At 36.0% G+C, this 21872-nt stretch overlaps 7 protein-coding genes across 8 annotated transcripts; 5 read left to right on the forward strand and 2 right to left on the reverse strand.

Annotated features, from left to right (window-relative positions):
• Window positions 1-1187: 1187 nt before the first annotated feature.
• On the forward strand, window positions 1188-2695 carry LOC143450320 (uncharacterized). The gene is made up of 6 exons (XM_076950807.1): window positions 1188-1334; window positions 1450-1576; window positions 1684-1927; window positions 2006-2043; window positions 2243-2345; window positions 2565-2695. The coding sequence occupies exons 1-6, from the start codon at window positions 1201-1203 to the stop codon at window positions 2693-2695; spliced, it is 777 nt and encodes a 258-aa protein (XP_076806922.1). The 5' UTR covers window positions 1188-1200.
• Window positions 2486-6130, reverse strand: LOC143450319 (nuclear inhibitor of protein phosphatase 1-like). Its single transcript, XM_076950806.1, has 9 exons — window positions 5956-6130; window positions 5734-5794; window positions 5063-5216; window positions 4778-4888; window positions 4491-4579; window positions 3966-4160; window positions 3491-3590; window positions 3242-3327; window positions 2486-3086 (listed from the first exon to the last, which is right to left on the reverse strand). Exons 1-9 carry the CDS (start codon window positions 6024-6026, stop codon window positions 2952-2954), a joined length of 1002 nt encoding a protein of 333 aa, XP_076806921.1. The 5' UTR covers window positions 6027-6130; the 3' UTR covers window positions 2486-2951.
• Window positions 6131-7079: 949 nt separating this feature from the next.
• Window positions 7080-9087, forward strand: LOC143449353 (mediator of RNA polymerase II transcription subunit 8-A-like). Its single transcript, XM_076949518.1, has one exon. The coding sequence runs from the start codon at window positions 8175-8177 to the stop codon at window positions 8865-8867; it is 693 nt and encodes a 230-aa protein (XP_076805633.1). The 5' UTR covers window positions 7080-8174; the 3' UTR covers window positions 8868-9087.
• A 33-nt stretch (window positions 9088-9120) lies between these two features.
• Window positions 9121-10840, forward strand: LOC143449351 (F-box only protein 15-like). The gene has a single exon (XM_076949516.1). It carries the CDS (start codon window positions 9122-9124, stop codon window positions 10529-10531), a length of 1410 nt encoding a protein of 469 aa, XP_076805631.1. The 5' UTR covers window position 9121; the 3' UTR covers window positions 10532-10840.
• LOC143449354 (proteasome subunit beta type-6-like) lies at window positions 10751-12775 on the forward strand. Its single transcript, XM_076949519.1, has 6 exons — window positions 10751-10954; window positions 11076-11143; window positions 11498-11629; window positions 11765-11894; window positions 12079-12223; window positions 12485-12775. The coding sequence occupies exons 1-6, from the start codon at window positions 10904-10906 to the stop codon at window positions 12610-12612; spliced, it is 654 nt and encodes a 217-aa protein (XP_076805634.1). The 5' UTR covers window positions 10751-10903; the 3' UTR covers window positions 12613-12775.
• A 121-nt stretch (window positions 12776-12896) lies between these two features.
• On the reverse strand, window positions 12897-15385 carry LOC143449352 (uncharacterized). The gene is made up of 5 exons (XM_076949517.1): window positions 15035-15385; window positions 14727-14842; window positions 14541-14638; window positions 13984-14050; window positions 12897-13875 (listed from the first exon to the last, which is right to left on the reverse strand). Exons 1-5 carry the CDS (start codon window positions 15125-15127, stop codon window positions 13443-13445), a joined length of 807 nt encoding a protein of 268 aa, XP_076805632.1. The 5' UTR covers window positions 15128-15385; the 3' UTR covers window positions 12897-13442.
• Window positions 15386-16328: 943 nt separating this feature from the next.
• Window positions 16329-20433, forward strand: LOC143450672 (flap endonuclease GEN homolog 1-like). Of its 2 annotated transcripts, none has more exons than XM_076951311.1 (10): window positions 16329-16580; window positions 16846-16962; window positions 17325-17394; window positions 17525-17701; window positions 17927-18067; window positions 18279-18408; window positions 18526-18674; window positions 18879-19084; window positions 19202-19371; window positions 19534-20433. In XM_076951311.1, the coding sequence occupies exons 1-10, from the start codon at window positions 16417-16419 to the stop codon at window positions 19725-19727; spliced, it is 1518 nt and encodes a 505-aa protein (XP_076807426.1). In that variant the 5' UTR covers window positions 16329-16416; the 3' UTR covers window positions 19728-20433. The 2 variants fall into 2 exon arrangements, with proteins under 2 accessions (XP_076807426.1, XP_076807427.1); XM_076951312.1 differs by having other exon boundaries at window positions 18279-18396.
• Window positions 20434-21872: the final 1439 nt, after the last annotated feature.

A 21872-nucleotide genomic window follows, 5' to 3' on the forward strand; every position in this document is an offset into this window, starting at 1 on the left:
AGCACAACATCTTTTCCACCACTCGTAGTTCGCCATACTAGTATGGTTTATTTCAAAACCTGAGTTTTAAATCTTATTTAAAAAAATCTTTAACGTAATTTCCACTTGACCTTATATTTATATTTGTTGAGTTTGGTGGCCATGCTAACCTTTCATCGTTATTAGCATCACTGAACAATTAACACCTTGCACGTGTTAAACTTCCGGGCTTTGCCATTTTTCCTCGTTATTTGATTGTCTGTGAGCATATTTTCGTGTTCTTTTACTTTCGCAAAGCTATCACCTTTTTTTGCTCCCCACAGTCAATGGCGAAAAAACTAAATAAAAAAATAAATAAAAATAACGATTTTGTTAAGACGCATGACCCACATTCCATTAATATTTATTGATTGTTCCAGGGGGTCTGAATAAGTAACAGATGGGAGGTCGTAGAAATTGCCAAACAGGCTACATTTGATTTATTCGAATCGATTGTTGCAAAACAATGCACAATGCATTGTTTAATGTCGTGTTTTTGTCATTGTCATTCCTTTCGTTGCCCTCTGGAGTCTAGAGAAAGAATGAGTCTGGATGTACAAATATGTTCAAGACTAACTGCTACCACCAGGCCTTCAGTGTTACACTGTTCATAATTTCTTAAATTGATGAATTATTATTAACATGATTTTTATTTTATTTATTTCCTTGAAACTGACATTTATTTTTTGGTAATAATAATTAATTAATTAATTAATTAGTGAACGCGAAATATGACATAACTTACATGCGAACAGCAGGTTCTACAGGGTCCTGGCATTTATAAAATTGGCACTGCACCCCTGGTGATAACGTAAGTATACCATACAACGTGGAGACATATTATAAATTCTTTTATGTTCATGATAGGTCTCTCAAATGTTAGCTTTGTTTGCGTGTTTAGCGTAAGATATTTGCTTTTGTAATTGTGAAACTAAGGATAAAATTTGAAAAGGATTTGCATCTGGCCTGAATAGTGATACCTATCACTCATAGTTCGTGGAACCCGCAGCGGACAAATAGGAAAGCTCAAGACACAAACCACAGCTATACAGTATTCGTAGGCTATATATGTCATACTGTTATCAGCAGCAAAACTGGCAGTTATTACATCATAATGACGTTGCATTTCAATCAATTTGTTTGAAAAATATTTGACCAACAAAATGCCTTCAAAGAAGGTTGATGATAATAATGAACAAATTCATCGATTTCAGAAAGTTTCCCGAAACGATAGGAAATAACCAGGCAATACGGAATTCAAAGTTACTTCATCGGAAAGAACTACCACCTGTTTACCCATTCGCTAAAGATGCAAGGTACATTATTATAATTGATATGTTGCTTCTCACAGTATATGTAGCATAGATATCTGTTGTTTTGCCAAAACTTAATATCTATAGCTTTTATGACTTGTTGCATTTTTTTCCTGAGTTTTCCAAACGAAATGTCACAGAAGCTGCGAAGCAATTACATGGCCCAATTCATGCGGAAGTCACATTCAAGGCGAAATTTGAGACCGACTTCACCACAGAGACGGCACAACCCTCAGTCCAAAAAAGTAAACAAGTAGTGTATGCCCTACCGTAAATTTTTGGCATGTTTAGACCAGTAACATTCTTTCCGGAACAACTGGCGATTGACAACTCCAACATACCCTGGTTTTAGGTTTTTCATTTTTTGCAATATTACAACAAACCGGTGTGTCACGTCAAAACAAAGAACAGGTCAAGGAGTTCCAAACATGACATCATAAAATGCTATTCAACGCTACACCCGATACCGCTGACGACATGCAAATCAGCTTTCAAGCAACCCGCTTTTCTCCCGCATTTAAATCAGAGGGTTCAGATTTTTCTGGAGCCAGCCAAACATATCGTTCCTGTAGAGATCGTGCAAGCAGACGACGAAGGTTAATTACTATTGTAGATGCTATTCTGTAAACTGCTTAGTAAGGATTTTCGTTGCCAAAAGACTTCTTGTTATTCAGGCGAAAATGAAACTACTATTCTTCTACCATCTTGTCAGGTAAAGCTGTTTGTTATTTGAACCCTATTTTTGATGGAACCACTGGTCAAAGGTGAAAACATTCGCTGTTTGATTCCAAGCAGCGGTTGTTTAAAACGAATGATAATTAGCTTACAAAATTTTAATCATTTCGTACGTCCCAGCATGATGCTAAGTGAAGTTAAATTTTGGAACTACTGTAGCAGTACCACCTTTTCAGGAGAAAGGAGTCGATTTCATGACGTCACAAGCGTGGAAAATGAATCCAAGAAAGCGTAAGTTTTTCCCGATAACAACGAACCACAACTGGAAAACACCTCAAGGTAGATAGATTTTAACTGCATTGTTTGTGGTAAGTAAAAGATTGAATTCTTAACATCTCAAGTTAGTTAGCACTATATCCTAGCAGTGCCCAATACTCAATGTATCTCTATTCCTTACATCTGACCAAAAATACAACAAATGTTAATATTGCTTTTATAAAAACACAGTAAACCGTTAGCGACCAGATGAGTTTTCTCAAATTGCGTCATCATTCGCAGGCCAACATATACCAACGAAAGACGTGATGGAAACGACAACTAAGTTGACATACAAGCCGCTACTACCCCTCAGAAGAAGAGAGACGCCCAAATTTAGCAGGATTCTTGACTCTTCAATATTTAATCACTAATCACGATTCAGCTTCAATCTTGCGTACAATGGCAAGTTTATAAAAACCATCTGATCCTAGAAAAGCGTCTTTATAATTGGAAAGATAAGGTTTGAGACAAGCGACTTGACACTTTCATTTGAAGGTTTTTGTCTAAGTTGAACACATTGCTCAACACAAACGGCTCAACAGCAGCATTTAAACACGGGGTTTGCTCAAGGGTCATGCTTCTCGTCAGTATGGAACCACGCACAGTAAAACCACATGCGTGATGACGTCACACAAGCAGGGCAGGGGCTGGTCTTTTTCCAGGCCAGGCTTCCTTGATGTATTTTTTTCGAGGTTTGGTGTCGACCGTGCTCTCGATTTGAACTTCAGGCTGAGATACGCTAAGTGCAGTTTCGATGGGGACCTGGAAAACATGAGCCATGGGCGTACTTGATTGGGATCGAATATACTATTGAAGCTGTCTCAGAAAAATCTCATTATTTTATTCCACTCTACACCATTACATTTATCCTATTTTTTTGTAGTAGAGCATATTCGAGGGATATTTTGAAATCTCACCTTTGTTTCGGTTTCAATGTCAGGAGCTAAATTAGGCACGAAGCTGTTTATTCTGGAAGATATGGTCTCCATACTGGATTTTTTATCTGGAATTTAGGTATGAATACTAGCTATTACAGTATGAACCCCCTTACAATACTACAGAGTCTTAATTATAAAGCCAATGTAGTTATGACATCCTTATGTGCTCGAAGACAGTCAATATCTGACCGAAAAATGTCCGTAGTTCAGGAAATTCACATTCTTTACCTTCTAAATCTTCATAAAGTCCTTGGTTATAAAATTCTTGCACGTGTTTCTTGACTTCTGTGTGACCTGAAACCAACCCTGAGACAGCACCTCTATGTCTCTGTGGCGAAGAATAAATAAACAAAAAGAATAAATACATAAAAATCAATGGGATCAATATAAATCAGTAGACAATAATTTTCATTCAATCACATTTCAATGATAGTCAATTTAAAAGACTTTCATTTCTGTAAACTTTGGTCAAAGGGGTTGCACTGGCTTATGTTAAGTCGAAAGGTAAGAGTTGACCAATCACAGGTAACTACAGTTAGCCTATTACAGTTGATGCAATTAATGCGAAGGACAAAGTTATAAATTGCTTAATGTAAAAAAATAGAAATTTTATGAAACTGCTAACCTACAGGATATAAAATTTACGATAACAAGCCAGTGACAAAGGAAAATTGGTTTACTGGAGTCTATAATTAATACTAACCTTATTTGGTATTACTTCAACAGAAATCATATTACGAAATCTTCCTACACTTGAATCGATGTCTTCAGGATTTATGATTTCATTTTCGTCAGCAAAATTAACTGATTTACGTTTCCTTTTCATTAATTTGCGCGGTTCATCAACAGGAAGCGTGGACATGCGCTTGTTATGTGCCGTATTGAATTCTGTCAGGTTCTGATAAAAGTATAAGATGCATAAAATTTCAATTCTAAAGCACAATTATTCAGTGCTTAATGTTTTGGACAAGCAATGGATATTAATATTTCACAACATTATGTAGCAAATAGCCAGGACAGATAAGGTTATGTTAAAACTGGGAAATTAGAATTACACTGCATCAAAAACCAGCAACATTAAAGATAACTGTAAAAGAAAGTAAAACATGAATTATGTTACTTGTCATTTTCATCTGTTTACTGTAAAGCGCCTTTGAGCATTTTTTTATGAGGTATGGGGCACTATGGAAATGTTTATTAGTATGAAACAGTTTTTAAAGTAAATTACATCAAGTTCTTCTTCCTCTTGAGGAAGATCAAACGCTGAATCCTCCTCATTTTTCATGTCGTCACGTTGAGGTGCAACATTAGGTCGCTCTATTATTTGTAGGAGGCAAAGTGATTAGGATTGGGGAAAACATCTTTATTCAGCATGCAGTTGTGATTACAACAACTGAACCACGTAGGCTTATAATAGTAAAACATTTATCTGATATCCGCCCCCAGCTCTTTCTAAGATAGAATATCTTTTTTTAAATGCACACAGACACAAACATCTCATTCAAGTACTCTGACCCTTTAATATGTACGATCTTGTTGATGCTCCGAAATGAAATGTGGTGTCAAATGGAACAGGAGTTGGTTTATTTGCTTCCAACCGAAGATTCCTGATAAATGATCCATGCACTGAAAAAAAATAGAATAGAAGCAATTACAAAACATGTGGCACAAAACCCTGAGACACTTGACTCGAAGTATTTTTATTTCAACGTCCCTTATGAAAAGACAATCTAAGTTTTCATGAAAAAACATAACTACTATACACATAACATATTAAATTCTGCTGTATTCAAAACTTACTACTTCCGAGGTCAATGATAAACATCCTTTTCAAGTGTTTATGATAAAGAAGAGCAGCGTGAACTCTTGAGCAAGACGCATGTTCAATTAAAAAATCACAGGTGTCAGAATTACGGCCAAAATAATAGCATTTCTTTTCATCAATAATAAGTTTCTGTAAAACCACACAATAGTTTGATCTTAACTCTTATTTTAAGGTAAAGAAAAAACTGCTCCTAAATTTAAACAACTAAAGAAACACACACAAGAAATTTATGATTAAAAATCATTTGCATTAATAATACTCGACAACAGAGCAGTTGAAGTATGGGGAAGTATGCAACCCAGATGCTACTATTTTAATGTCCTTTAACAAGGCATGACTGATACTCACTTCTGTTCAGTGAATATTTCTTTCTTTGTGAACAGTTTCAAATTCGGGCAGTGCGATAAACACATAAATAAAATGTGTGTGACTATTGATAATTACACAAAGACAAATTTGGTGAAAAGGTGAGACTGAAAGGTGTGCGAAGACTTTGTTCAGTTTCAGAATAAACATTCTGATATCTTACCATATGTCATACCAATAACACTTCAATTGTTTAAGCAATAATTAAGTTATCAAATTGTAAAGAATTATGATATTACTGCAAATCGATAGCAATTTACAATTGCCCAAACTTAAATACCTCAATCAGTTTGTCTCCTTTCATTACATCAAGGTGGGTACCAGCAGGACACATTCCTGCCCTGTAAAGAAGTTTGTAAAAAACTTATATAGCCTATCTGGAGATTGCAGAAGTAACCATATGAAGTAGCTTATAGTTTCTAATGATTCGTTTCAAATTTGGCAGACTTTTGCAGTCCCAATATAAGAATGTCAATAAATTAGTTCTATTTGCTGTTCTTACCATGATGGGATTTCAAAATCAACCTTCACTGGTTCAGAAGAGATTGATCCTCTTGATCTATGCTTTGACATTCTTGCACAATCGTCACAGTATGATTTCACAATTTGCAGATTCAAGTATTTTCTGTTAATTGTTTAACCAGAAGAAAGTCTGCAAGTGAAAAATATAAATCTAGAAATCAAAAAGATACCGTACTGGTTACATAGTTTTAGTAAGCATAAGTAGCTTAAGCATTATTGCAACTTTCAACGGGCAAGTCTGCAAAAATAACAACCGTATGACATGCTGCCCAACTAAAGTGAATTATAATGCTGCCCCTATTTCACTGGAAAAAATCGTGTATTCAAAGCTACTGTTCACAGTTTCTTGTTAACCTAACTTAAATGCTATAATATAGGTCTAGTAACCCAAACCTAACCTAAATCTACCTTCCAATCTAAACTTAACTCCAATAATATGATCCAACAATATCCCGCTTAAAGCAACCCCGAAAACTATAAATCAAAGCATCAATTTCGAATATAGCCTAGCCAATGATAGCCTGGATGGTTGGAAAATGAAAGTGTAATGGTAATAATTTTGATGTATTTTTTAATTTAAAAACATCAAATCAAAACACTTTCGCCGTTGTAATTATAATAATAATATAATCATTCGAGATTTTTTTGGTACAGTGTGCATGAGTGCGCAGAAAGGGTGGGAAAACGCAATAAATATGTAAGGGTACTTTAGGATACCACCACATTATAGGTTAGATTTTAGATTTCGTGAATAGCCTATTTGCGACAAGTCTTCAACTTAGATTATTTAAATGGGATATAAAATGTTACATTTAAGCAAGTAGTAGGGCAATAGTGAGACTTTGTAAAAAAGAGCAATGATATTGATTATTTCTGTCATGTTTTAGAAAATAAAAGTAAATGTTTGTAAAAAGTTGAAATTGATAGATGCAATATGTACAATTTGAAATTATTGGGCTAACACTAAACTTTTCGCTCCCCACTGTCAATGGTGAAAATAAAAACATTAAAAATAAATGGTACCAATTTGCCAAAAAACCTTTTGATGTTATGAGACCGCTAGGAACCCGGCCGATTCATTAATGCTTGCTCATGCCTCATCCAAGCTTGGTTAGGAAGTTATGGAAACAGGCTTAAGGTTGGGTTGTCATTGTCAACTCAATTTTAAAAGCCATGATTCTGGTATGAATGTTTACCATAAAGTGTATATAATAGTTGTTTGTATTGTTTGGAAAAAATAAGCCTTCTTTAATATGGACCAAACAATTACCGCAATACGGTATTACCGAACCGGGTATTAGTTAAAATTTGTTAACGTCAGACTTAGGCATCAGACTGTATTGTGTTCTAGCATCGACTATAAACAAACTGTCAAATATATAAGTTTTGTTTTTTCTATCTCCCTGTTTATAAAAAAAATCGAAAAATTTATTAAGACAGCGTCGATATTTCACGTTTTTAGTTGCTGCCACTTTGATGATTCATGAAACTTGCAATATGCATAAACTAGGCTATACCGATGACCCAGATTGAAAAATTTGCTGTTTTGGGTAAGAAGTTCCCTGTGCAACAAGATGAAACAATAGCCACTATATGCGCAATCAATCCCACGCACATTTAACAAACTTTTCAATCTGGCCGATGACCCATAGTGGAAAGTGACAAAGTGTTGCACCTGCACGCGAGAAAGTCATCAACATCGAACGTGCATGTCGGAATTTTTTACCTTCACGACAATTTATAATAGACAAAGAAAGAAACGCAGGTTGCTAAGAAAGACATAAATGTTTTGGCCAAATTTCAGTTTGAGTGTATAAGCTTTCGTCCGTTTTTTGGCCCGATGTTTTGGCTGGTTTATATGCTTGGTTAATTCTCAAAAAGGGTGTTCAAACTCTTGAACACATAGGCTAGTTCCGCCACTGGGTGCAACTGCCATACTTTTTTGTATATACTTGGTAACACGAATGTTTTAAACTTTTAATCATGTTGTCTGGCTATAATTAGGGCATTTTGCTGATTAATTATCAAACTTTGCATAATCACGGACCTACATATACTTAGCAGTACATTAAGTGTTGAGTGCTTTGTAGGTTTTGGCCTATTTCATGTATGTACTTGAGTGTGCAGGCTTACCAAACTGTACAAAAGAATTAGACCTTGGTCTAGTAACATTAGCATAAATTTAAGAAGACTAGCATCATGAGTGCAACACAAGGTCCAGAGGGAACACCGGCATTGATGAATTGTATGGAACCCATACATATACGAGCAAAAGAAGTAAGAAAAGCAATAGAAGAATTTCTGCTGAAAATAGAACATGAACATACGACCCTTTCTTGGCCAACGGTTCTTGATAACTTCGCTCTGCTTTCTGGCCATATCAGCTCTTTATTGAGCATGATGAAATCAGATAAGACTCTTCCGCTGAGAAATTATCCAGTTGTTCCATTACGGCTTAACCCTGACACAGATCCGGTTTTAATGGAGCTAACCGGACGACGAGTTCCTATCATGTCTCATGCCGAAGTCCCTGATTATTTGAGAACAAAGCCGGATCCTGAAGTGGAACAAACAGAAAGACAACTTCTCGCCGAAGTGATGCCACATACCGAACAGACCTCGGTATCACCGGCCCAACTGACTCAATTTAATAAGCAATGCAATCGAGTCCTAGACAAGATAAAAATGGCAAGATCTAATTGGCAAGCGGACCAAGTCAATTCTCGTTCGTCTGCCACTGCTATAACATTTAAACAACGGGCAACTGAAGAACTTGTCGCAGCTGTATATTATGGAAGAGGAATTAAACTGACAACACCTGTCGCCACCCTACAATCAGCTGACCAAAAAACTATTATAATTCCAAACACAGTCTCTATGCATAATGCTTAGACAAAAACTGTTTTGCAATGCAAATACTGTACAATTTTGGGTTATTTATTGTTTCCTCTTAAACTTTCAGAAGTGATGATGATATTACTTGTTTTGATGGTTTTAGGTTGCTGAGAGTTTGCTATCAATCATAATGGATTTGTAACATACTTACATCATAAAATATTTCTCACTTGTTTGTAACTGTATTTTGTTAAATCATATCTAATGCTTTTTCAGATTAATAAGGAATGGATAGTACCTGAATTTTTGAAATGAAGAAAGTGTCAAACCCGTCTAAACTGAGTAGTTTTTATGAAAAATACACAGGTCAGTCGAACAGGAAGAAAAATCATTTTCCTGTGAAACGTAAACACAAGCTCTGTGTAAGCGATCTTCCTGATGAAATCATTGTCAAGATATTTGCATTTTTGGATATTGACAATTTGCTTCAGGTTACTTGTGTTTGTCGGAAGTGGAAGCATTTATCCGAAGATAGTCTGCTCTGGCACGACACCTTCAAAAGGTTTTTTGATGTCGGTGTTAACACCGCATATTCTAAACTGATGAAATTGACGTTATCAGACACAAAAAGAGAGTTTGATAAAAGCAGTGTCTCCTGGAAAAGAGAATTTTTCAATCACTGCAGGACGAGAAATCAACGGCTTTTGTCAAACGTAAAAATCGATCCCTATGCTGGAGTGACTCTCGCTTCCGATATATTTGAAAAATATCACATCAAATTTCAACTGCTAATTAAAGACAAACAGGATAGAGATCACTACTTCCCGATGCAAAGCAGTTGTCAAAGAAATCCATTCAAAGCATCCATTTTGTTGCAGTGTCATAGTCTTCATTCCTTTCCTCCTTTGAAATCTATAAAGAGTTTAAGCATCTTTGCTGTTACTGCATTAGTATTGGGACATGGTTGCTGCCCTGTACAAGGGAGTCCTACTAAACTCGGATTAGTGAAGTGTGAAAGTTTACTCGTTGATGCAAAAGAGAGGGAGCTTGCGGACATAGCTAGCGATGACCAGATTGAGATGCACAAGACTCCTGGAGGTTTTCTTGTAGGTTCATGGAAAGGAACGGACGATCCTGCAATTATTTATGCCCCTCTTCTGTGCTACAACCTAGTTCAAAAGTCATTTTTCTCCACAAGAGAACGCATTTTTTCTCCAGCGCACCGAGTTGTGCTAGATGATATCGACCCACGGTACGGTCTCCATGGTTACACGTGTTATCTGCATCTCCACTCTTCAACAAAAACTCTTTGGCAGGATAAATTTAGCCACTTGTCGTCAAATGAATCCGTGGAGGATGGTCTTTTAATTATGGCGCCTGACAGTTCCTGTGTCGGTCCGTTTAAGCTTTTATCGTGGCGATGGAAGACAGAATTATTTTCTGGCCTAATCAAAAATCTTGCTGTGCTAGACATTGTCGTTAAGGACTGCAATAAAGATGTAATTTGGGCTGCTTCCAGTCCGGTCACTTCACAAAGCATCTCTTCGAGTAAGCTCTCTTTTGAACAGAGTGGCCCACTTATGTTGGTTCATCACGAAGATGATTGCGGTATAGTCACTGTTACCTACGCCACTTCAACAGATGGATTTCCGTCAGTTCCTTCGATCAAGATATGTCTTAAAGCTTCTAAAATAAATCAGTGGTTTGGAACAAAGTATTAAGCTGAAATGATGAATTGATATTTTACTCAATCTTGCGCGTAATAGCAATCAATTAACCATTATATATGGTTTATTAAGTTAGTAATTAACTAACGAAAAAAAATTAAATAAAGATATTTGTATATATTTATCTGTAATGTTTATACCACTGTTATTGCTTTGTTTGTTCTTTGCCAGTTTCAATTCGTAGCTTTGCATAACATATTCCTTAGTGTTTGCATTATTCATTAATTTTGCACTATAGTCAATGCTCACTGTGTAGGCATTGCGGATTTCACTTTAGTCAGCAAATGTTTTATTTTATCTGCAGACGAAAGCTACGCTATATTTGACCGTACATTAAAATAGTTAGTAAGTTTTTCTTGAAAAACAATGAGTTTTGGCAACGATTATGGACTTCAGGAAGGGGAAGTCAGTACTGGGGTAAGTTTCGTGATTTTAGCTCAGTCAGAGATATTCTACTTGTCAATATTTGCTGCATTTTGACATGTTTGTGTGCAATGGTTCTGTAAGTGAATGGAATATTTAGTAAAATGTTTTGTAGACGTCAATCATGGCGGTTGAATTTGATGGAGGAGTTGTGATTGGGGCCGATTCAAGGACAACTTCTGGGTGAGAAATTAATTCAAGCGTTTTTAATATTACAGAGTAGGCCTATATGCCTATGAGGTTGACCTTAGCATCATGTACAGTGAAATCTTATTATCTCAAAGCTGTCAAAACTTGAGTTATCTGATGTTGGTGTGATTGATATTACTATACAGCCATTTCGTCAAAACCTGTAACGTTACTAAGAGTTGTTAGAAATTTTGAAGTAAACGAAATTGATCTAACTAGCTTTCACATTAGTTACGCTGCATATAATGAAACTATAGTATATACCAGTAAAAAGTATTAAATGTAATAATTGTTTCAAATATTACGCATAGCTTTAGTTCTATTTCATTAACATTTTTCATTATTCAGGGCATATATTGCAAATCGTGTCACAGACAAACTCACGCCAATCCACGACAGGATATTCTGCTGTCGTTCGGGTTCAGCTGCAGACACGCAAGCCATTGCTGATATCGTGGTTGCCAATGTAGAGTTAGACAGGTAAGTAATATGCCACTAGACGCCAGGAAATTCTTCAAAGCAAGTTTCTATAAATTTTGCAAATAAAAGCCTACATAAGAGAAAGAAAGAAATGTCAGAAATTTAAGTAAAACTTTTCTTTTTCTACTTCCTTAGCATCATGATGGGAGGTCTCCCTTCTGTTAAAAAAGCTGCGGAAACATTTCGTGATTATTGCTATAATTACCGTGATCAACTCATGGCGGGAATAATTGTTGCGGGCTGGGACCTAAAGCTAGGTGGCCAGGTAAGATAAAAGATGAATTTGTTTCAAAATTGTTACGAATCAAAATGCTGGATGTGTTTTTCACACGTTTTTCCATACTGCGCAAGTTGCAAAGTCCGATTTCTGAATTTGACACATGCTGATTTTTAAAAACATCATGTACATTTATATCTGTCTACATTACATTGAGGTTGTTTTGTTTTAGGTGTACACAATCCCACTTGGTGGCATGCTTGTTCGACAGCCTTTCTCTATTGGTGGTTCAGGCAGCACATACATTTATGGCCATGTTGACGCCACATTTCGGGAAGGGATGACCAAAGAGGAATGTCTTCAGTTTTGTGCTAATGGTAACATAAACTGTATATAGGCCAGGAATTTACGAATTTATTGATAATATCCGTAGTGTTAAATGCCATACAATTAAAAGTTTCTAAAGCTGGGAGCTGAAAGTATATCGTACCACTTGTTTGCTGAGGTTGAGTTTATGTGGAAATTAAGTTCAATGTTTTATCAATAAAACAGGTCAATACCCAGGTCACCAAATAACTACAAACACAATACTCCACATTTTGCCATCATAGAAAGTTTCACATTCTGCATTTTTACAGCTCTTTCACTGGCAATGAACAGAGATGGTTCAAGCGGCGGGGTGGTCCGACTGGCAGCCATAACCAAGGATGGTGTGGACAGGAGAGTTATTTTAGGAAATGAATTACCACGCTTTTATGAAGGATGATTTTAATCCAGTTTGCTTTAGTTCAAATTATCTGTTTCAAGCCCTCTGCTGTACCGTAAAAAGCGGCTCCAAAACGTAACCATGAACTGCGCATTCAATATTGTTTTCACTGAACCTTTGTGTTCGAGTTCATGCTCAATAAATTGTTGCTGCTTCGGATAGACATCTTTCGCAAACATGTCTATTCACCCTGGAATTGGACAGGCAGTACCTTCTCTAGACTTTTGTTCGTGATATCAAATTCTAGTTAGTAATGTCTTCATACAGGTTTCCTGTCGTACGCCATTCTGTGCACATCTTACCAATTTTATAAGTAGTCTGGCAGTTTGATGAAATTCTATTGCACATTCTACAGTAAGCAACGAATCAACACAAATATACATCACACATTAGAACTGCGTTTCTCAAATCACGTATCGTGTTCAGAAATACGCGGCAAGGACTTTTCTAATGGATTGAAGTAATGTTTACTTCGAAAGCGTCCACAATTATTACGTGAGCAATATCGTCATTACTTTTTGAGAGTAGAGATTCTAGTGTAGGACTATGTAATAATTAAATCGGTTATGGGACGCGAAAAATTTTATTGAGACTGGTTGCATCAGAACAAATAACGCAAACCTGCAGCACACGAAACCACCGGCACTACGGGCAACAGCAAAGCATTCGTGACGGAATATAGCGTTTGTATGCGGTATAATTTTCAATATCATGGCTTGATAATACATGATTTACAATGAGGTATAACAGATATGTACAAATCCTGCTGTCCATGTTACAGTTCAACAGACATCTTTTGCGAAATACCAAACCACGTCAGACGACATAAGTTACAGCATAACAAAAAGATTTTTTCCTGGGGGCTCCGAAGTGGATGTAGTTGTTGCAGATGAAGCATTCATAGCGGTGAGGTCATCGCCCAGGGTGTTGTTATACAAGCTGGTTGTATCTAGCAAGGCACGGGTTGGGTAGGTGCTGCTAGCAGGCGAAGGGTTCACAACACTGACATGAACTTGGCGATTGAAAGCGATAAAATACCCGACCAAAATTCCGAGAGCAAATCCCAACAACATTAAGATCATATAACGGAAAATAACGCAACACGACGAACTCTCTGATCGATACGGAGGATTTCCTGTTTTCAGATTTCCACGAAATTCCATCGGTGATGCGTCATATCCGGTGATGTCAGCATCGTCTTCGTCAAGGATGGTGAATCGTGTTTGACCGTCGTCGGTATATTTTGGAAGATAATCTGCAAAGCTTTTTGAAGAGCAAAGTAATTCAGTTAAAAGTTTATGTATATGTGTAATATTTCCTACGATTGTTTTTGTTTGTACGACAGTAGAATAGGTCACAGCTTCTTCTTACCTGTTTGGTTTATCTTGCATAGATTTGCTGAAAGAAGATCCTGTATTATCCCCATAACTGTTGTTTCCTGTACAGTGAAAGATATTTTGTGTGTTATCTATTGTACATACGTAACATCGATAAAACTTCTACCAACGATAAGTTAGGTAAATAACCTATGTCATGGTAAGGCACCCGAAGCTTTATCGTCGGACTGAGGATAATCTTTTCACGGTTCAAATTAGATGACGATTTCTCATAGCCAAAGCCGTAATTATTAAGCTTGTATTCTTGCGATCTCCGCTATAGGCACACACAACTCGTTGTTTCGTTTTTTGATTTTTAAGTTTTAACGTATTGCCCAAATTTGAAGCTGTTCAATTTTCACTAGGACCCCTAAACATAGCGAGCGTCGTTCAAACCTTGCTCAAGATAGTCAAGAGCATTACGTCTACAATGGTATTGCGACGCGGTGTCGACCCAGGAATGCATTGTTGCCAGCCTTGCGTCCAACAATTCCTCCAATGAGCCTTGTATAAGCTATTCAGAAATAAAGGCTAAGATTATTTGTTTTGTACCATCGTTTTCGGTCCCGTCTTGAGTGGTGCTGATTTTCTGAGAGGTTTTAAAATTGTCTCCATCTTGAGAAGTTATAGAAACTCCGTCCCCTGACCATCTTGAAATGAAATAAAGTACGCTTTGAAGTAAAACAACCCACTACGGTGAACTGGTTTGTTTTGTGACTAACTTATATGACAGCTGACCTTTTGCCCATGAGGCTTGGTGAAGGCGGGTTTTCAATTTCCGGGGAAAATGTTACCCAGCTAGCTGGCGTTTTAGCCGGGGCTTGTTGTCGTCTTTTTGAAACGTGATTTAAATTCTGCATTTAATCCACAAATTTATCAAATTGACTTAGGCTAAATGTTTCGCTTGCATTAAATTGCTTTGGTATGAATGATGCGTTATAACTTACAACTGTCTCCTTATTAGTTTTCGTATGAATGCTATGCTACAACAATCTGTTTAAAATTGTTAAATTCAACTGACGACATGTAAAGGGAATTTATCGTACTTGGCCTTGATCTTCGTCATTCAATGCTCCTTCAAAATCTCCATCGATATCTAAATTCCAATCCAAAAGTTCGTCATCATTTTCGTAATCCATTTTGCCGAATAAAACCCAGAAAGTGTAATATAACTTGTAATATAAAGTAGGATATGCTACAGTATAAACTGCAGTGATCACCCATACAGTTATTTAATTTAGCTACTAAGTCTATAACTGGTCTACGTTATAGATTCCCTCTTTACAATAAACCTCACTACCAAAGAAACTTAAATATGTTAGCTTTTCAAAACTTGAGCTATGCAGAACTCAAACTATTAGTTTCGTTATTACGCAGTTAATAAATTTGTTGCACGAGCTCGTATGTCATTTAACAATGGCGGGGGCACTCGTCTTTCATTTTCGCCACAGTATTTTCATTTCTCTTTTAGCTTACCCTTGGATTGATCGATTTGTTTGCTCATATATGTTGACAATGTACAGTGCCAAGCAATTCGAACACCAGTTAATCAGTAACAAATATTTGATGCAAAACGTAACACGGTAAGCATTGAAACCTATAACATCCATAATTTCAAAAGATGTGATCATTGGCATAACGACACTGAAGCAATGACGTACGTAATAAAAGACTGATGCAGCTATTTTCAAGAAACCCCACTGAAAGTGAGTTTTCCTCTGTGGGTGATAATATTATAATAGACTGAAGACAAAAATTCGAATAAGTAAAATCCAAAATTAAAGCCAAACAAGACTTACTCAATAACTCTAAGCAGTATCAAGAACAAAAATAAGCACCCTTTAAAGTCAACACGCAGCATGTCGTTGGCTAGTACCTTTGAGTTGAACAAGGGCAATTTGATAAAGGTTAATCAAACAATCTTAGTCATAATAGAAAAATAATATATTGTTTTAGATTAAGTAACGCTTTGTTGTTGTTTTTTTAACATAAAAGAAGTCAAACAAGCTTTCACTTGTTGAAATCTTGCATTACATGCATTTTTGGGTTTAGTGTTCGTGCTAGTTGTTATCAACAACTTAGCGGCGTTAGTATTTTTAATCAAATTTTAAGCTTTGTCTTTATATGCTTGTATTAGCGCATGAAATTTTCTATTAACAATTAATAGGCATACTATAGTGATTTTTCGTCCTAACTTACCTAATGACGAAAAAAAAATATTTTGCCAGCATTATGGTTTTGTGTATGGGGAACCACCGTTAACAATATGTACACAGTATTGTGCAACATGATGCAGTAAGCCTCAGTTCTTTATTTATTTATTATAAGTTGGTGTGAAGATAAAAAAGTTTGGCTTGCATATTGATAAATTGGGTCTAATTTAGGTACATTTTTTTAATTTTTCAAACCATTTGCATGGTAAGCTGTTATGGGCGTTTATGGTTTGTGGGACATTCTGGAAGAAAATAAAATTGGCACTACTCGAAGTTTAAAGGATCTACGCAATGAAACACTTGCTGTGGATTTAGCCCCATGGATTTGCCAATCCGAAGCAGTTGGCTCCACAAGTTCCAACGTAGAAACTTACATAAGGTAGATAAATTGTATTGTAAGCTTTAATAAGAAACACGGCAAACTGTTATGAGTGTAAGTGTGCTAAGATGTGTACAGTTGCTATAAGGTTAGCCGCCAAACCAGAATATCACATTGACATAAATAATGGGTCAAGTATGACTGGAAATATCAGCGAGAAATAAATTGCTAGATTATTCAGTTTTGTGTTTATTCTTCAAAAAACCTGTGATTCCGAAAAGTTTGCTTTTAATTTCTTTACTGTTACTAATTTACTGTTTCTTAGGAACTTAATATCTCGTGTTGTGAAGCTAATTCGTGGAGGGGTGAAACTTGTCTTTGTAATTGATGGGAAACCACCTCTTCTTAAGCAGCAAACAATTGCCAACAGGTCCAATACAAGGTGCCATACAATCAAAGTTTGTCAATTTAACGGCTTTGTATATAACAGCAATTTGTGTATAAAGTCATATAATGTAGCTCCATATAATATATATCCATGTAATATAAGTCCATATATATATGGAAGATTAAAATGAGGATCTGAAGTTGTAACCTTAAGTACACTGTGTTAGAAATATATATATATATATATATACTATTTTTCATATTGTCTTATTAATTTTTTGTGGAAAAACTCCTAAAAAGTTATTTTTCAGCGGTAGACCAAAGCATTTTATAATATATAGCTTATTGTAGCATTATGTGTGTATACTGATACCTGTACAAAAGACTCAAAAACAATTTACTGTTTGTAAATGCCAGATTCAGCAAAGACAGGGGCTTTTCTGGGATTACTTGTTCGAGAAATGAACTGGATGCTCGACTTAAAAAGGTGACATTGTAGCGATGGCAGCCAGCCGGAAGTTCAATTTCTAAGGCTGTAGATGTATAACTGTTCTAATTTCTTGTTCATTGCAAAAGGTCTTTCAGTTTTGGAAATTGAAACAGGTTTTGTTGTTCAGTGCTGTGAAGTTCTGGAGCATCTCGGCATTCCATGTTTGAAAGCTGATGGCGAAGCAGAAGCAACTTGTGCAGTGCTAAATCTGAACAGAAATGTTGATGCTTGTATCACGAATGATAGTGACGTGTTCTTGTATGGTGCCAGAAAAGTGTACAAAAATATAACTTTCAATAAACAAGTGTGTTTACTAGTCTACAATCTACATAAGTATATCACAACATTTTTCAAGATCTTAGGTTAACTTTCGTAGTGTAATGTTTCCTGTTGTTGAGGTGAGAGTGACATGTATTAAAAATAGTTTATTTTTTTAAGTAGTAGTACAGTATTATTAGCCGTTCATCTTCCGCTTATAAAAGCAATTTAGCATTCATGGGCAGCCACAACAACATAATTTTATTTAAAGGAAGCCACCGTTGATTGCTATGAGATGAAGAATATCTGGACTAAGTTAAAACTCAATCGAGATTCCTTTATTGCGATGGCACTTCTCACTGGATGTGATTACACGGTGGATGGAAAACACGGAGTGCCCGGCATTGGGAAAGTGAGTTTTGTCTTCTATTCAGTTGTGAGTTATGTCCTCAAACAAGTTATTGGTATTGTGCTTAAATGTTTCATTGTATGTTTATATTCCTAACAGTTTACCTGGTCAAAATGAGAACTCCATTAAGTTAAGGAGCTCAAGTGCCGGTAACATAATCTGGAAGTGGATTTTCCAATTAGGATATTATAGCAAGTTTAATTTTCATTGCCAGGTTAAAGCTCTCAAATTGCTTAATTTATGGCAAGGGAAAAACGCGCTACAAGCATTGCGAGATTGGAAAACTAAACCTAAACCTGAAATCCCTTGCAAGCTTCTGCATTGTACTGTATGTAAGCATTTAGGTCAGTTGAAGTAAATTTCACACTTTGACTTGCTTTTGACACAAGGTTTTATAAATACATAAACAGCTAGATTCAGCACATTCTATTGTAAGTATGTTTGTGTATATTCATCACCAGGCACAAAGAATAAACATTTTAAAGGAAGTTGTGATGATTGTGGAAGGGATTGCGCAGATGGGAAGGACACTTTTAATGAGTGCAACTGCCCATGGCATTTACATCAGAATGAGTCGATTGAGGACGAAGTTTGGTTGAAGGCTCAAAAGGTGCGTTTTATCAACAGTTCTTAATGTTTCATTTAAACAAGAACTGTTGTCAATCTTATGCTACACAAATTGCTTTCAGTACAAACTACGCTAGTTATACTAGCCAATTAGCTAGTTTTTTGGCTCTGATACTTATTTTTTAAATATCTCTCAGTTCCTAACACTTTGCTCTTAAATTATTTTTATCTTTATTGTTTTCTAAAGGTTGATGGATTTCCACCGGAAGAGATCATTCAAGAGTTCAAAAAACCACGGAATGTCAAAGAAATCCCGAGAGCCCACGCTCCCTGCTTGGACGGATTGATGAAATGTCTTCAGTGGACACCAGACTTTATCATGAAAACTGTCCTCCCCCTGCTCACTTACCGGGCTCTTTCCTTGAAGGAGAAATCTTTTGTAGAATTTATCGGGTATTGTTGCAATAACTTTTATCGTTAGTTTGATGTTAGTCTGTATAGAATCACATGTCAAGCAATTTGTAAAGAATTTATCTATCTAACATTTGCCATTTGGTTTAATCTCATTAGGATAGAGAAGATGCGGATATTGAACAGGAGAGAGATCTATGATGTGAAGTGGTTGGTACGTGGCTATGGCGAACATGTAAGCCCAGAACCAAGGCAACTCGTCAAAGCTGCACATCCCGATGTTGTCAAGAAGTTCAGTGAGGATCTTGAGAAGAAAAGAAATGTTAGCAGTGAGTACATGATACAGTTGATACAGTGCAGCATGATACAGTTACTTGACATTGATTTAAGTTGATTTTCTTTAGCTGCGTTGTCAGTTGGTTTTATGGATTTTCTGAGAAGGTTGCTGTTTCATGCAAACTGAATTAGTTGAATTTTTTGTATTATGTTAGAAATTCAAAACGCCTCCACTGGGTCGAAAAAGATGACGGATTTCTTCAAACAGAAGAAAAGAAAGTTTGTCCCAGATAAGGGAAACACGCTGGATAACCAATCAGCTGATGATGATGAAAATAAGAACCTCGCGAAAGAACTGGGAAGTTCATCATCAGTTATCGATGACAACGATGTCATATATGTACAATAGGAGTTGATCTTAAGATCTGCTCTGGTGTTGAACACACCTTGTTGTTGACAGTAATTTGTGAAACCGCAACTGTGAAAAACCTTCCACCTAAAATACCTCTTTAAGACGACAGCCTTTGTTTAGTAAGTGACGATTTTATATTTAACACTTTTTAACAGTTCTTCATAATATATATAATCACACTGTGTTCAAATATTATTTGTGTTTGTACTAAATGTTTTTGTGTATCTGGCTGTCTGCTTTTACAATTTTACATTATGTTGATTGTTTTATCGTGTAAAATAAATTGTACGACAGTAACCATCATTACGTATCAAGAAGCCGTCAAACAGGGTGAAACTAAGATCTCTGTGATTTTGTTGGGCTTTTAAGTATGGCTTAAAAAAAATTTGTTTAGACCAACCAGAAGGCAGCATGGTTTGTGTTGTTCTGTAGCGTGGGAATTACCCCAGCAGTTGGTGGGTTTAAACGTTCCAGAATTATGCTAAAAATTTCTATGAATGTAGCCAAAATTGTTTTTTAGGCCAAAAATTCTGGAATCGATTTTTCGCCTCTGTTAAAACATTTTGAATCATGTTTTTTGACGGCATTTTATGGAATGTTAGTCCAAAGTGTCATGCAAAATTTCAGAGTGCCCCATGGAGGATTTTTCGAGTAATCAGTTTTTTAGTAAATTCACTGTATAATAAATCAAACAAGACTTTTATAGCATTTTTGGTGTTTCACGGCTCCTTAATACATATCTGGAAATAAATCAATATTAATGAATGTCTTTGGAGAAATTGTTCAACTTCAAACTCATGAAAATTCTTCATCAAATGGATTTGATGCAAAAATACAATTACAACTGGTGGCGCTAAAGAATAACAGCATCGTAATGATGAAACTTTAGTGGATTATATAAAGTTATAAAAGTACGTAATTAATGCGTTGTCAACAGTGGGAAGCTTGGCAGTTCGTAGCGTTTATTTTTGGCTATTGACTGTGTAGAGCGAAAAGGTGTTAACCTTGTTCTATGAATGACAAAACAAGAAATTGCCGCAGGCTCCGCTTGAATAAATTATATATTTAATCTAGCCGAAAAACTTTCATTTTACGGTTTTAATTCCCTTATTCAAGGCTAGGTTACTTATAAAATTTGAACAAAATTCTTTTTTAAACTTTTGTAAGTCGACATTAGTTGAACTACCTGTATAGAGTTTGTTACTTGGTTTTAAACCAGCTTGCAATGGCCAGGTGTATTTGAAATAATTTCTATGGCCCAACTGAAAATTTTTCCACAGGCCCCGCAGTTGGTTAATCAAGCTTATTGGTTTTCTTTTGTCAATATTCCTCTAACTGCAGTTAAATTGGAAGCAAAGTAAGTAGAAACTCATGTTTAAATCACTTCATAAACAGTTAGTTTCTAGTATCATACAAACAATTATTCGTTGTATGATTTTTAATTTCGGTGCTTGTATACGATGAAAAGCTCATATTGGATGCTGTAATGGCTAGTACGCCCACATATTCTCAAGGGTTTCTTACAAGCCCGAAGTACTGTTGACATGCGGAAGTTTTTTAAGGTTATCCCAGATCAGGTGATTTAATTTCCCACCGGACATGGTGAGAAAATATTGACTCTGCAGGTGGAGAGGTTTTACCTGGTATACGACAAGCTAGTGACCCTATCCAGTTACTGTTTGTTTAGTAAACTCGTATTTTACGTTTTCGGACTTTATATTAGAATCAAATTTGTCAAGCAATGAGTGTGGACTCTTTGAAAAGGGAAACGGTTGGTCCAGTTTAGTTATGCAACGATATTCTGCATGCTATAGGCAAAATATCGATGCAATTTTACTCTATGTTAAGTCTTAAGAGCATACAGTGAATGCTTCGAGAATGACTGGCGTTTGCGTTAATCGCGTGGCTACAATTTCCTGTCCTGAACGTTTTGTGGAAAATTTTAAAGGGAATGTAGTTTGAATTTAGCTGAAAGGTAATTTATTTAAGTTCATACAACTAATTTTAACCGATTAAATTGTGGTAAGAAAACCTAGTGTAATTAATAATACATTTACAGTTAAGGGGGTAAACTACACTATGCAAAACCAACAATATACAACTAAAATATCACTTTGGATACTTTAACTTTAAGCCATCTTT

The sequence above is a fragment of the Clavelina lepadiformis genome, chromosome 3 (genome assembly GCF_947623445.1).
Source record: "Clavelina lepadiformis chromosome 3, kaClaLepa1.1, whole genome shotgun sequence".
Lineage (NCBI taxonomy): Eukaryota > Metazoa > Chordata > Ascidiacea > Aplousobranchia > Clavelinidae > Clavelina > Clavelina lepadiformis.

Excerpts from the sequence above, each read along its gene's own strand:
- LOC143449353 (XM_076949518.1), top strand. The coding sequence starts at position 8,175 with ATGAGTGCAACACAAGGTCCAGAGGGAACACCGGCATTGATGAATTGT.
- LOC143450319 (XM_076950806.1), bottom strand. The coding sequence starts at position 6,026 with ATGTCAAAGCATAGATCAAGAGGATCAATCTCTTCTGAACCAGTGAAG. Across the intron at positions 5,795-5,955 it reads GATTTTGAAATCCCATCATG|GGCAGGAATGTGTCCTGCTG; the intron begins GTAAGAACAGCA and ends ACTTCTTTACAG. Across the intron at positions 3,087-3,241 it reads ACATTGAAACCGAAACAAAG|GTCCCCATCGAAACTGCACT; the intron begins GTGAGATTTCAA and ends CATGTTTTCCAG.
- LOC143450320 (XM_076950807.1), top strand. The coding sequence starts at position 1,201 with ATGATAATAATGAACAAATTCATCGATTTCAGAAAGTTTCCCGAAACG. Across the intron at positions 1,335-1,449 it reads CCATTCGCTAAAGATGCAAG|TTTTCCAAACGAAATGTCAC; the intron begins GTACATTATTAT and ends TTTTTTCCTGAG. Across the intron at positions 2,044-2,242 it reads TTCTTCTACCATCTTGTCAG|GAGAAAGGAGTCGATTTCAT; the intron begins GTAAAGCTGTTT and ends CCACCTTTTCAG.
- LOC143449352 (XM_076949517.1), bottom strand. The coding sequence starts at position 15,127 with ATGGATTACGAAAATGATGACGAACTTTTGGATTGGAATTTAGATATC. Across the intron at positions 14,843-15,034 it reads ATGACGAAGATCAAGGCCAA|AATTTAAATCACGTTTCAAA; the intron begins GTACGATAAATT and ends GATTAAATGCAG. Across the intron at positions 14,051-14,540 it reads AGACGGGACCGAAAACGATG|GAAACAACAGTTATGGGGAT; the intron begins GTACAAAACAAA and ends TTCACTGTACAG.
- LOC143449354 (XM_076949519.1), top strand. The coding sequence starts at position 10,904 with ATGAGTTTTGGCAACGATTATGGACTTCAGGAAGGGGAAGTCAGTACT. Across the intron at positions 10,955-11,075 it reads AAGGGGAAGTCAGTACTGGG|ACGTCAATCATGGCGGTTGA; the intron begins GTAAGTTTCGTG and ends AATGTTTTGTAG. Across the intron at positions 11,630-11,764 it reads GCCAATGTAGAGTTAGACAG|CATCATGATGGGAGGTCTCC; the intron begins GTAAGTAATATG and ends CTACTTCCTTAG.
- LOC143450672 (XM_076951311.1), top strand. The coding sequence starts at position 16,417 with ATGGGCGTTTATGGTTTGTGGGACATTCTGGAAGAAAATAAAATTGGC. Across the intron at positions 18,068-18,278 it reads GAGTGCCCGGCATTGGGAAA|GTTAAAGCTCTCAAATTGCT; the intron begins GTGAGTTTTGTC and ends TTTCATTGCCAG. Across the intron at positions 18,409-18,525 it reads TACTGTATGTAAGCATTTAG|GCACAAAGAATAAACATTTT; the intron begins GTCAGTTGAAGT and ends ATTCATCACCAG.
- LOC143449351 (XM_076949516.1), top strand. The coding sequence starts at position 9,122 with ATGAAGAAAGTGTCAAACCCGTCTAAACTGAGTAGTTTTTATGAAAAA.